Raw genomic sequence first — 13970 nt, 5'->3', positions numbered from 1 at the left:
TTGTCTGCCTTATTTCTAATAAACTATTAAGAGACTTTATTATGATTTTTTTATTTTATGTATTAAAAACCCACCCATACAACTTAAAAAAAATAAAATAAAAAAATGTAAGTTTTTTCGATGAAAAATTATCCAGCCGATCGCTTTTGGTCTGGTCATAATGAAGCAACGGCCTTATCATCTGGGGTGTGGCAACATTGCCAACACACTAATAGAGGTGATGATCGCTTCATTGTGATACGCAAGGCCCTTCACCACAACAAGGTAACGATCACGAAGGGGAATTGACACTTGTATGTGCCTTTTTTTGTTTGTTTTGTTTTTGCAGCCACAGTGCAGCACCAGAGGCCAGAAAAATTAGGCATGTGCACATGCCTGAAAAATAATGTTATTGTTGCAGCCGCTGTTGTAGCAGCGGCCGGAAAAATTTATGTTTTCAAGGCAGAAAGGTGACTAAAACATTGCGGCTTGAACCCTAGTTGGTGGCGGAGAATTCACAAAAGTCATCCGGTATGCAGACATTAAATACAGCAGCGTGGGGACCATTTTGAGGCCAAGGCATGTCATCAGGCCTTTTGTTAGTCAAACGTATCCCCCACTGTCAGTCCCTTCGGGATCCATGCCTCATTAATCTTAATGAAGGTGAGGTAATCAACACTTTTTTGACCGAGGAGACTTCTTTTGTCAGTGACAATGCCTCCTGCTGCACTGAAGGTCCTTTCTGACAGGACACTTGAAGCGGGGCAGGCCAGAAGTTCTATCGCAAACTGGGATAGCTCAGGCCACAGGTCAAGCCTGCACACCCAGTAGTCAAGGGGTTCATCGCTCCTCAGAGTGTCGATATCTGCAGTTAAGGCGAGGTAGTCTGCTACCTGTCGGTCGAGTCGTTCTCTAAGGCTGGATCCCGAAGGGCTGTGGCGATGTGTAGGACTGAAAAAGCTCCGCATGTCCTCCATTAACAACACATCTGTAAAGCGTCCTGTCCTTGCCGACGTGGTCGTGGTAGGAGGAGGATTACTTTCACCTCTTCCCCTGTTAGATTCCCGTTGTGCTATGACATCCCCCTTAAAAGCTGTGTAAAGCATATTTTTTAGTTTTGTTTTGAACTGCTGCATCCTTTCTGACTTTCGGTAAGTTGGTAATATTTCCGCCACTTTCTGCTTATACCGGGGGTCTAGTAGCGTGGCCACCCAGTACAGGTCGTTCTCCTTTATCCTTTTTATACGAGGGTCCCTCAACAGACATAACAGCATGAAAGACCCCATTTGCACAAGGTTGGATGCCGAGCTACTCATTTCCCGTTCCTCGTCCTCACTGATGTCATTAACGGTCTGTTCAAGCGCCTCACTGGCATGTTGTTTCGGCGCTGAAAGTCTGAAAAGTGCGCCATGGCCGTGTAGGAACGCCTGAAATGGCCACACACCTTCCTGGCCTGCTTGAGGACGTCCTGTAAGCCTGGGTACTTAGACACAAAGCGTTGTACGATGAGATTCAACACATGTGCCATGCACGGCACATGTGACAACTTGCCCAAATTCAATGCCGCCAACAAATTGCTTCCATTGTCACACACCACTTTGCCGATCTCCAGTTGGTGCGGGGTCAGCCACTGATCCACCTGTGCGTTCAGGGCGGACAGGAGTGCTGGTCCGGTGTGGCTCTCTGCTTTCAGGCAAGTCAACCCCAAGAAGCGTGACACTGTCGTATCCGGGATGTGGAATAGCCCCTGGGGAGCTGGGGGGATTCAGTTGATGTGCAGCCAGACGCCGCAGCAGAAGAGGACTCAGCCGAGGAGGTTATGGAAGAGGATGGAGTAGGAGGAGTAGAGGAGGTGGCAGTAGGCCTGCCTGCAAGTCGTGGCTGTGTCACCAACTCCACTGCAGAGCCAATCATTCCATGCTTGGCAGCCGTCAGCAGGTTGACCCAATGCGCAGTGTAGGTGATATACCTGCCCTAACCGTGCTTTGCAGACCAGGTATCAGTGGTCAGATGGACCCTTGCCCCAACACTGTATGCCAGAGATGCCATGACTTCCTTTTCAATCACTGAGCAAAGGTTTGGGATTGCCTTTTTTGAAAACAAAAATTCGTCCGGGTACCTTCCACTGTGGTGTCCCAATAGCGACAAATTTTTTGAAGGCCTCCGACTTCACCAGCTGGTATGGTAAAAGCTGGCGGGCTAAGAGTTCCGTCAAGCCATCTGTCAGACGCCGGGCAAGGGGGTGACTCTGTGACATTGGCTTTCTACGCTCAAACATTTCCTTTACAGACACCTGACTGTGGGCAGATGAGATGGAACTGCTGAAGGTGAGAGGTGGAGTGGCGGGTGGTTGAGAGGGGGCAAGGAGGACAGCAGTGGTTGACGTGGCTGAAGATGCTGGACCAGGAGGAGGATGGTGGCTTTGAGCTTGTGTGCTGCTTCTACTCATCATCATGTGTTGATCCCATAGGCGTTTGTGATGTGCGATCATGTGCCTTCGCAAAGCAGTTGTACCTAGGTGGGTGTTGGATTTCCCACGACTCAGTTTCTTTTGGCACATGTTGCAAATGGCATCGCTGTTGTCAGAGGCAGACAGACAAAAAAAATGCCACACTGCTGAGCTTTGCAATGACGGCATTCTGGTGGTGGCAACAGCATGTGTTGATTGGCGTTCTGTCTAGCTGACCCCGGGTGCCGATACATGCTGTCTGACTGTGCCACTAGCTCCTTGCGATGACCTCCCCCTGCTTCCAACTCGTCTCCTCCTTCTCTCTGTCTCCCCTTCTGAACTTTCCCCCTCTTCTTCTTCTCTTCGAGCAGGCACCCACGTGGCATCCACGGACACATCGTCATCATCAACTACTTCACTTGTATCTGACACCTCAGCAAAGGAAGCAGCAGCGGGTACAACATCATCATCATCATCACACTGTACGTCCATGTGTGTAATGCTGCCTGACTGAGACATATCCCTGTTATCTCCATCCTCTGGCAATAATGGTTGCGCATCACTAATTTCATCCAACTGATGTGTTAATAACTCCTCTGAGGGATCAAGTGAAGCGGCTGTGGTGGTAGTGGTGGTGGTGGCGGCGGGCGGGAGAGTGGTAACTTGAGAGCAGGTGACCAAAGCTGAGCTGGAGGAGGATGGTGCGTCAAGGTTCTTAGCGGAAGCTGTTGAAGATTGGGTGTCCTGTGTAAGCCAGTCAACGATTTTCTCAGAATTTTTTGGGTTCAGGGTACGTGGCCTCTGAACACTGGGCATTATTCCAGGGCCAGTGGCAATAACAGCACCACGACCACGACGGCCCCTGCGGCGTGGCCTGCCTCTGCCTGTCATTTTTTATTAGATAAGTGTTACTATGCGTGCAAGGTACTGTGCCACCCTATATAAGTGGTGGGCAGTGGGCACAGTACAGTCTGTGTGGGCCTGACACACACTGGCTTGCAAATGTGATTATATCACAGAAAAATATTAAATACATTTTTTTTTTATCTGCGAGGTATTTGTGAGTGAGTGAGTGACACCCTGTAACGGTATAAGTGGAGGCCTAGCCAGTGGCCACAATACAGTCTGTGTGGGCCTGACACACACTGGCTTGCAACTGTGATTATATCACAGAAAAAGATTAAATATAATTTTTTTTAATCTGCGAGGTATTTTCTGTCATACCCTGTATGAATGGTGTGCACACAGTACTGTCTGTGACTGAGCCTGCAGCCTCCCACACACGCGCAGGCAACTGCAATATATATATATATATATATATTTAAAAAAAGCAGACTGATGTACCAGCCCTGAAAAGGGCTTTTTGGGGTGCTGTCAGGACGCTGTCGTTACAGCAGATGAGTCTGTGGACACAGAACACTGCCCTAGCTAACGCTTTCCCTATTGAATCAGCAGCAGCGGCACTGTCCCTCCTCTCACTGAGAATGCAGATTCCGAATGAATCTAAAATGGATGCTGTCCAGGAGGTGGGAGGGTCTGGGAGGGAGGGTCTGCTGCTGATTGGCTGGAATGTGTCTGCTGACTGTGAGGTACAGGGTCAAAGTTTACTCAATGATGATGTATAGGGGGCGGACCGAACATCGCATATGTTCGCCCGCCGCGGCGAACGCGAACAAGCTATGTTCACCGGGAACTATTTGCCGGCGAAATATTCGGGCCATCTCTAGTCGCAGCCAGCTGCAGTCAAGAACCACGCAACTAATTAAAATGTTTGAATTGTTAATAGCCGCACGGTTCTGCGCTGCAGGTCAATTTCTCTTTGGAAAATAGATGAGATTTTCAAAATCTCATCTACTTAGCTGGTAGTGTGTTACAATGTAGATTTGCTGCAAAAAAAATTCCATGTAGGTCCCCCAAGGATACATGCGCATGGTGCGTACCACATGCAGATTTTCCACATGGATTTATATGCGGAAAATCTATAGCTTAATTCAGTACTAGCTAAATAGATTTTCTAAATCTCATGTACATGGCGCAGAAAAGTTCCACATGGAAATTGACCTGCAATGCAGATTTTGAAATCCGCAGCATGTCAATTGTTTGTGCAGATTTCAACCTTTGCAATGTGAATGGTGAGAACTGGGGCAAATCTGCATCAAAATTTGCAACATAATCCACCAGTAACACAATGTTTTTGGTGCAGAAACACAGCGGCGAATATTGCAAGCAAAATCTGTGCAGGAAATCTACATAGACTACACTGCTGATTGCATATTCCATAAGGGTGGGCTCAGTAGTGGTGAATCTGCTGCAGACTTACCATTGCAGATTTTCATGCTGCAAATCCACAGCGTTAGGCCTCTTTCACACGAGCATGACGGATTGGCTCCGGGTGCGTTCAGTGAAACTCGCTCCATTTTTCAAGCAAGTTCAGTCATTTTTGTCTGCGATTGGTTCAGTTGTTTCCGCGCGGGTGCGGTTTTCCACTGAAGCCCCAATCACTTCTATGGGACCAGGGCTGCGTGAAAAATGCAGAATATAGAACATGGTGCATTTTTCACTCAACGCAGAACTGATGCGTGAAAGAAAAACGCTCATGTACGCATCCATTGAAATGAATGGGTCAGGATTCAGCGTTGGTGCTATGCATTCACGTCACGCATTGCACCCGCCCTGAAAACTTGCTCATGTGAAAGGGGCCTTAAGCCTCATTCACACATCAGTGTTTGGTCAGTGATTTCCATCAGTGATTTTGAGCCAAACCCAGGTGCGGCTCTAAACACAGAACAGGTACAGATCTCTCCATTATACCTTATGTCTGTTGAAGCTACAATCCTGGTTTTGGCTCAGAATCGCTGATGGGAAAACACTGACGTGTGAATGAGGCTTTATACAGTTCAATCAAACTAGGTGAGTTTTTAAGAAATTTCATCCACATGCTGCATTAAAAAATGCAGCGGAAAATGACCTGTGGTGCAGATTTGAAAACTGCAGACAATTTAAAGGGGTTGTCTCATCAATGGGGGCATATCGCTAGGATATGTTCCCATTGTCTTATAGGTGCGGGTCCCACCGCTAGGACCCGCACCTATATCGAGAACGGAGCCCCGCAAGTGAAGGAGGGCGCACTGCGCATGCGCAGCCTCCCTCCATTAATTTTCTATGGGGCCGGCGAAAATAGCCGAGCTTGCTCGGCTATTTCCGTTGGCCCCATAGAAATGAATTAGAGCGGGGCCGCGCATGCGCGGTACACTCCCATTCACTTCTATGGGGAGCTGACTTGGTGGTGGCCGGACCGGAGTCCTCCAGCCACCACATTGCAGGTCTCCATTCTCTATATAGGTGCGGATCCCAGCGGTGGGACTCGCACCTATAAGACAATGGGGGCATATCCTAGTGATATGCCCCCATTGTCTATGATGAGACAGCAGATCTCACCCCTTGCAATGGAGAGGGTGAAATTCACAGCCATCTCCGTGTAATTCATGTGGTTTTTGTTGCTGTTTTTGCTGCGGCTGTATTTTACGTCCCATGCTGATGCATCTTAAGAGGTCCGAAATGGTCTCACTGCCGCATAAGAGGAGACGATTACTGCATACAGATTTTGTTTAGTCCAATTTCTTCATGTTATGCTAAATGTGATGAATGCACCAGACTGGCTACTCTGATGACATCATACCTGTTTGCACATTACATGTGGCGTATACATACTAAGCTTTTACGGGGTGAAACCCTGGCTATTTTAGCAATCCCATTACCAGCTTTCCTAAGGAGCCACGACATGGCAAGAGGTTGAAAATACACAAACATCACTTTATTAAAAGTGACATGTCGTGCCTTACAATTATAGTAAACTCAAATAGCATTTGTTTTATCAGCTTCACTGTGTGGGCATTCATAGACTAATGAAAACAGACTTAAATCAGTTTAAGTGTTTCCTTTGCTTTTGCCAAGTGTAGTAATTTGTGATTCAAGTATAAAGTAGGTTTGACTGATTAGAGTGGCCAATGTTAATAAAGGGAAATCCAAAACTTGCCATAAGTGACTGCTTGAGAAGAATGTGTCAAACTAAATTAAACACGCAGAAGAAAAATACATATTTCCCAACACGTTGGTAAGTGGCTCACATGTTAAACTCAAGGATATGTAATGGTACATGGAGGCGTTGCAGTAGGTTCCAGAGCATATAGTTCTGTAGTCCTAACATCTGGGGGCATCATACTGTTATAAATACGTGATACTACTTACGCAGGGGTGCACCTAGTCTTTCTGTTGCCTGAGGCGAAAACTAAAACTGCACCCCCCCCCTCCCACCCCTGTACCCGGAAACCTGTACCCAGTTAAATCCCCCGCCGCTCCAGAACCAATGCCCTGTTGGTCCCCGCTGGTCTCTATTTACTTCCCTGCTGTAAATGCACATACACATGTGCACAAAACTGTTGGTACCCTCCCATTAAATAAAAAAAGAACCCACAAAAATTTATGAAATAACTTGAAACCGACAAAAGTAATAATAAAAATGTACATAAAACCAGCTAATGAAAACTAGACATTGATTTTGAATTGTGGTTGAAAAGAATAATTAAAAAAATTGAAACTGGCCTGGACAAAAATGATGAAATTATTAGGAACATATTAAACTAAGGTGTGTCTTATAATAAGCATCACAGGTGTATTTAAATTTGTAACCAGTCAGTCTGCCTAATTAAAGGGTGAAAAGTAGTCACTGTGCTGTTTGGTATCATGGGGTGTACCACACTGAACATGGGCCAAAGAAAGCTAAGGAGAGAGTTCTTTCAGGAGATCTGAATGAAAATTATAGACAAACATGCTAAAGGTAAAGGTTATAAGACCATTTCCAAACAGCTGGATGTTATCGTTACTATAGTTGCACATATTCAGAAGGTTAGGGTCTATGGGACTGTAGCCAACCTACCTGGATGTGGCCACCAGAGAAAAATTGATAACAAATTGAAGAGACAGATAATGCGATTGGTAACCAAAGAGCCCAGAACAACTTCCAAAGAGATTAGAGGTGAACTCCAAGATCAAGGTACATCAGTATCAGATCTTTCACTGTCTAAGCCATCATCTTTCACTGTCTAAGCCAAAATGACAACCGAGGAGGAAACCACTGATGAAAGCAAATCAGAAAAAAAAGACTGGAATTTACCAAAATGCATATTGACAGGCTAAAAAGTTTCTGAGAGAATGTTCTTTGGACAGATGAGACAAAACTGGAGCTTTTTGGCATGTCACATCAGCTCTATGTTCACAGATGCAAATATGAAGCATACAAAAAAAGAGGCTTGATTATGTTTTGGAGCTTTTTTGCATCTGGCACAGGGTGTCTTGAATCTGTCCAGGGTACCATGAAATCTCAAGACTATCAAGGCATTCTGGGGCAAAATGTGTTGACCAGTGTCAAAAAGCTTGGTCTCAGTCTCAAGTCACTGGTCCTCCAACAGGATGACCCAAAACACATAGCTAAAATCATCCAAGATTGGCTAAGAACAAAGCATTGGATTGTTCTGAAGTGGTCTTCTATGAGCCCTGATCTAAATCCTATTGAACATCTGTGGAAGTTGCTGAAACATGCAGTCTGGAGAAGGCATGCTTCAAACTTGAGACTGCTGGAGCAGTTTGCTCATGAGGAGTGGGCCAAAATACCTGTGGACAGGTGAAAAGGTTTCATTGAAAGTTACAGAAATTGCTTAATTGCAGTGATTGCCTCAAAAGGTTGCACAACAGAATATTAAGTTAAGGTTACCATCATTTTTGTCCAGGCCAGTTTAATTAGTTTGTTGTATAAATTATTCTGTTGAACCACAATTCAAAAGCAATGTCTGATTTTCATTAGTTGATTTTTGGTAAATTTTTTATTTTTATTACTTTTGTCAGTTTTGACCTCAACAGTTTTGCACAAAATCGCTGAGGCAGTAATTAGCTGCAGTTGCCATGGGCATGTACAGCATGTCTTCGCAGCAGGGAAATAAAAGGAGACCAGCAGGACCACCAAAACAGTGAGGATTGTTTTTTGTCAACATTCTTGTTGTTAGACAATTTGTTTAAAAATCAGATGAACCCTGTAATTGAAGCTGTTACAAGACCATAGTAAAGTTTCTATGACAGCAGAATACTCTAATATACTCTTTTGTCATGCTGATTTGGTAGAAACTGGGCATATTTACCTTAGCTTCAAGGCTGCTTATCCTCTCTGCTATCGCCGTCAGTCTTGTACAATTCATGCATTCTGAAAGAAAGTAAATAGTTACAGAGTTGGTATGGTTGGAAAAAGAGACAGGTCCATTAAGTCCAAACTACTTTTTTGATTCCGATAAAGGAAAAAAAATCCTACAGTATGAGGAAGAGGCCAGTTGCTCCATATTAAGGGAGAAAAAGTCCTTCCCTACTACAAATCTGGTAATCATAATCAGGGCCAGTTTTAGACAAAATGTGGCCCTGGGCAAAATCAAAAGTGGGGCCCCAAATCTTGAAATAATGTACTAACAACATAGTTACATTCTGTCGATTTCCTGCGCTCCCTCACAGATTTACCCCCCGCAAAGCTCCTCACACAGTTCTTCACCCTCATGGCCCCAGAATATGCCATATGCCCCCTACCCTCACAGCAATGAGTTCCCCTTACTCACGGCATATGAGAGTGTTAAAAACCGGAAGTGCGGGATTCCTCTTCAGGTGCGCTTTCCCCCAGAGGAGATCAGGGAAAGCACCCTGTTCTAAAAATGAGTCACAGCCTGTACTAGGCTCATTGTTAGTATATCCCACTTGAGGCCACTAGATGACAGCACTGAACTGTGATAAAGTGATTTCTCTACAGAATAATGGAGTAATTTATATCTGCTGATTGTAAGTTGTGGTCCACTTGGGGGACTTAACAAAAAAAATTATAATTTAAAAAAAAAATTGAAAATGTAAAAAAACATAAAAAATAAAATCACCCCATTCCCCAAAATGAAAAGAACAAAAAAAAATAGAATTATGGGCATCTCCGCATCTCCGCAATGTGAAAGCGCCCATACTATTAAAATATTTAAAAAAGTTAGCCCATATTGTGAATGGCGTAACAGATTTTTTTTAAAAAAAAGGTTGTTTCGAGTTTTTTTCATCACTTTATCTCCCAAGAAAATTAAATAAAAAGTGATCAAGTCATACAAAACCCAAATGGTATTGTCAAAAATGACAGATCGTCGTTCTACATTAAGCGCAAAAACCTTAACCACTGGGCTGTAGTGATCAATGCTAAGTCAGTACTGAAAAACCTCATAGAAGTTTCTTTTCTATTAAAAACAGCATAGAAGTTTCTCTTGTATTATACAAGAGAAACTTTTATGAGGTTTTCAGCAGTAACTAAGCATTGAACTCTATAGCCCAGTGGTTAAGGTTTTTACCTGTAAGGTTGTAAGTTCGAATCTCCGCAGAAACATTTTAAAAATACTGGTTACATAAGTTAAAAAGGTTGGTGTATGCTAATGCAGGTGTTATTTGATCATATTTTACGTTTTGCTTAATTTTTTCTCAATAAAATCAAATTTTTACTGTTGGGAATACCCTGTGTATTTAAGTTTTATTTAGCCTCTATTTAAAAAAAATTCCTGTAAGGATTTGAACTTACAACCTTCTACATCAAGGGCAAGAATCTGACCCACTGGGCTACAGTGCTCAATGCTATGTCTGTACTGAAAAACATCATAGAGGTTTCTCTTCAGCTAAAACCTCATAGAAGTTTCTCTTGTATTATACAAGAGAAACTTCTATGAGGTTTTTCAGCACTGACAGCATTGAGCCCACAGAGACATTTCAAAAATAGAGTTCAAATTAGATTTATATACACACACAGGGTGTCCCTAAGCATAATGACAATGCTTGGGAATACTCCTTTCATGTTCATAACACTGACTCCATATATGGACACATGCATATATGGAGTCAGAGCCGGGACTCCTAAGCTGGGAAATTCCACATTCTGGAGTCCCGACTGTTCAACGTTCTGTGATCTGCCAGGCGGGACTGAAGCAGGGGGCCCCTTAGAGGATCGTGGCCCTGGGAAATTGCCCAGTTTGCCCCCCCCCCCCCCCCCTCTAACGCCGGCCCTGATCATAATAAATCCCTAGTACCAATAACCTGCAATTTTGTTTACATTAAAGAAATCACAAGAATCACGATTTCCTCTGGCAGAGAGTCTTACTGCTCTTACAATAAAGAATCCTCATTTATGCTGATGATGAAACCTTCTTTTTGTTCTAGACATAGAGGATGTTCTCTTGTCATGGTTACAGGCTTACATATAAAAAGATCATCAGAAATATTGCTGTCTATTCATACATTGTAATTAGATCTTCCCTCGGCCATCTTTTCCCAAAGTAAATAACCCAAAGCTTGATATTTTGTCTTTTGTTAAGGAAGCAAATGTGGATCTGCAATGTCAGAGATTTGACTTGGGTCTACTCCTAAGGACATTGCCTAAGTGCCCCCCATGGTCTTCACCTTTTATGTCCTATACCGGGATCTGAACTTCGCTGAGGCTGATACCTCTTGGAATAGTCTCTTTTTTTTTCTACTGACCTGTGGGTGTCAAAGGACACCAGTGTGTACCACCAAGATTTCAGGCAAAACCATGAAACCATAGTCAGGGATGAGCTAGGGTCAGGGCAGGCTGCATACAGCAAGTTCCATCTGAAAATCAATCCAAAGGTAGCAACTTATATAGGTTCTTTAACTTACAATCTCCTTTACTCCAACCAAGAAATATATCTGGGACATCTGTTTTTGCACACAATACTGCGAATTACTTGTTGTGTTTTTATAGTTCTGTCATAATTAAAATGAAGTCGAGAAAAGAAAAACAAAAAAGAAAAACAAAAAAACAACAATGTTCAACATCTGGAAGTTGTACACTACGTGCATTTTTTACCACATGAAAGATAACCTAGGGCGCTTTAATACTGCACATGACGACTGGCTGGGAGCAATTTTGACAACTTATTTAATGTGCTTTTTTTTTTTTTTACAGTTAGATGAATGTTCTACGATTTCTACAAAGCTGGATGAAATTGATCTAGGATATTTAAACATGATCTAAAAAAGTTTTTTTTTTTTTTTTAAATAACCAATGATAAATCTTAGTGGCTGCAAGTCAATTTAATAGGCACCTCACATATTGTACATACAGTCCTGGCTGCAGGCACCATGTTGTAAAGCAGGAAACGCTGAGCAGATTGATATATATATAGCTTTGTGGGAAAAGATTTAGCAAAACTTGTAATTTATTCAATTAAATTCCTGCTCTTTCTATGCTTAGGATTCCAGCCAGTCCTATCAGTGATTGACAGCTGTCTCAGTATGCACTTTTATACAGTAAAGGTGGTCAATCACTAAGTAGGACCACTCACATGACTCTTAGACACAGAAAGATCAGATATTTAAATGAATAAAACACAAGTTATATCGAATCTTTCACCACAAAACTACACTCATTGACAAAAAAATACCGCACCAAGAAGGAGTTGTTAGAGTTGAATGAAACCTTCTATGTGTGAATGTAATGGTGATATATGTAAGTGATTATAATATTAGGGTGAAAGGATACATTTATTGGAGAAATCTGTATAATTGAAAGGAGGCTCTAGTTCTCTGAGACCTCCATACTCAATCACAACATCTGTTGGATCCCAAACAAAACATGTATTTGTCACTCAAAACGATATGGTTCCAGTCTGAGGCAGTGCAGATTTCTAGCTCACGACACCACTGTACTGTAATTGAAGCCGGCGGTGGCTGGCTGTCAATGGCAGGCCATGTAATGGGCGCTGTGACACCAAATTTCCTTCTGCTAAACACCTGGAAATTGTTTGTGCAGAGGCCGAAGGTTTGTAATTAAAGTGCGACACATGTATAGATGGTGGACAACAAAACTGTGGGAGCTGCTCGTGCTTGTCAGTGGATCAATTGATCCTGTCAACTGGTAGTCTGGGCAGTTTACAGTCTGTTCGCCCTGTGTGTGGCCTCAATTAACCGCTGCTCCCAACACCTCCTAAAAACTAGGTTAAAGTGGCCTAGATGACAGGCAATTCATCAAAACAACCATTCTGCTTCTCAATCCAGCGATGTGCCCCCTCTCAAAGTTTGTCAACTGAAAAATGCCTTCATGTGCATTATAGAGGCATGTCTAGCAGTCAATGATCTCTCACCAGGAAGTTCACTACTCAAAACTATCCCCTGAGAGCCTCATTAAAGGGCATCAGGAAGCAGTTTTACACTATCTTGTGGCAAGACTCAGTTTCTAATGAGGGCTTGGATTTTTCAAGCAATTTGACAGAAAAAGACTCATTGTAGTCGAAATGTCACATTCTTGGTGAATAAATTAGGAATTGCATTGAAGACATCAAATGCTGCAGTAATTCTCCCAAATCCTTGATTATCAGGCGCCTGCTGGGCTAAGGCCTAACACTGCTGGTACCACCACTTCTAGGACTGTCCAATTTAGACCTAACAGTAGTGGTGTTTAATTAAGGATATTATCAGTTTCTAATGAGTAGTGTTGAGCACGAGTATTCGAAAATCTAATTTTTATCACGAATATCGCCACTTCGAGAATTCGCAAATATATAGAATATAGTGCTATATATTTGTTATATCGAATATTCAGCATTTTATTCCATCTGAAGTTACACATGATTCCTCTCTGCTTCTTGCTTGTGGGCCAATGAGAAGACAGAATTGTCAAGTTCACAACAATACTTAGTGCACTAATCAGTAATCTGTAGTCAGACCTGTCAAAATGTGAAGTTGCACGTAGTGCGAAAAAATATTCTAATCACTGCAGATTAGCGCAATCGCAAATATATTGGAGCACTTGACTCTATCTGCATATAAAGCTATTCTAATGTTCTGCCGTGCCAACCATTCTCTCCCGTCTCAGGAGAAACTCATGAAACTTCTAGCAGCTTGAAAAATGTAGCCAAAGTGACCCACGCCTGTATTTCGCTTTACGAATTCGCATTATGTGATTTTTACATTGCCGATTTTTCGCATTCAATAAAATAATCTCAAATTCTCGAATTCGCGAGTATATGACGAATATTCTACAGTACAAAATATTCATGAAATATTGCGAATTCGAATATAGCCCCTGCCGCTCATCACTACTAATGAGACCACATCTGCATGAGACATAACTACATGCCGATTTTTACAATAATCCAACATTTCTTTCTGACATAAAACATTATGCAAAATTCTGTTAGTAGAAACACCTGTGGCACATTGTGTTGCATGATCGCCACTTACACGATCACATAGCTCAGTTTTTGTGCCCTGTGCAGTTAGGAACCGCATCATCTCATTTTCCAATAAAAGTCAAGAGGAAAATAAGTTTTTGAGATAGACTTGGCACTTTTCAAAGTTGTGATGACTGCACCCGATTGACCGCACATAAGAGTGCAGAATATGTTTTACCACAGGTGTAATTATTTGAAGTTAGTCAGAAAGCTAAAGAACCGGGAAAATTCACAGTTCACAA

At 42.8% G+C, this 13970-nt stretch overlaps 1 protein-coding gene across 2 annotated transcripts in view; it reads right to left on the bottom strand.

Moving 5' to 3' along the window:
* COL26A1 (collagen type XXVI alpha 1 chain) overlaps positions 1 to 13970 on the bottom strand; it is a 452146-nt gene that overhangs the window by 51199 nt on the left and 386977 nt on the right. For both annotated transcript variants that reach the window (XM_040423518.1, XM_040423519.1), the window contains exon 4: positions 8620 to 8681. In XM_040423518.1, the coding sequence (XP_040279452.1) occupies positions 8620 to 8681 (62 nt within the window). The remainder of the gene's footprint in view (positions 1 to 8619; positions 8682 to 13970) is intronic.

This window comes from Bufo bufo, chromosome 3 (assembly GCF_905171765.1).
Source record: "Bufo bufo chromosome 3, aBufBuf1.1, whole genome shotgun sequence".
Classification (NCBI taxonomy): Eukaryota; Metazoa; Chordata; class Amphibia; order Anura; family Bufonidae; genus Bufo; species Bufo bufo.
Note: the sequence above shows the minus strand (reverse complement) of the source record. Positions and strands in the feature narration are given on the sequence as shown.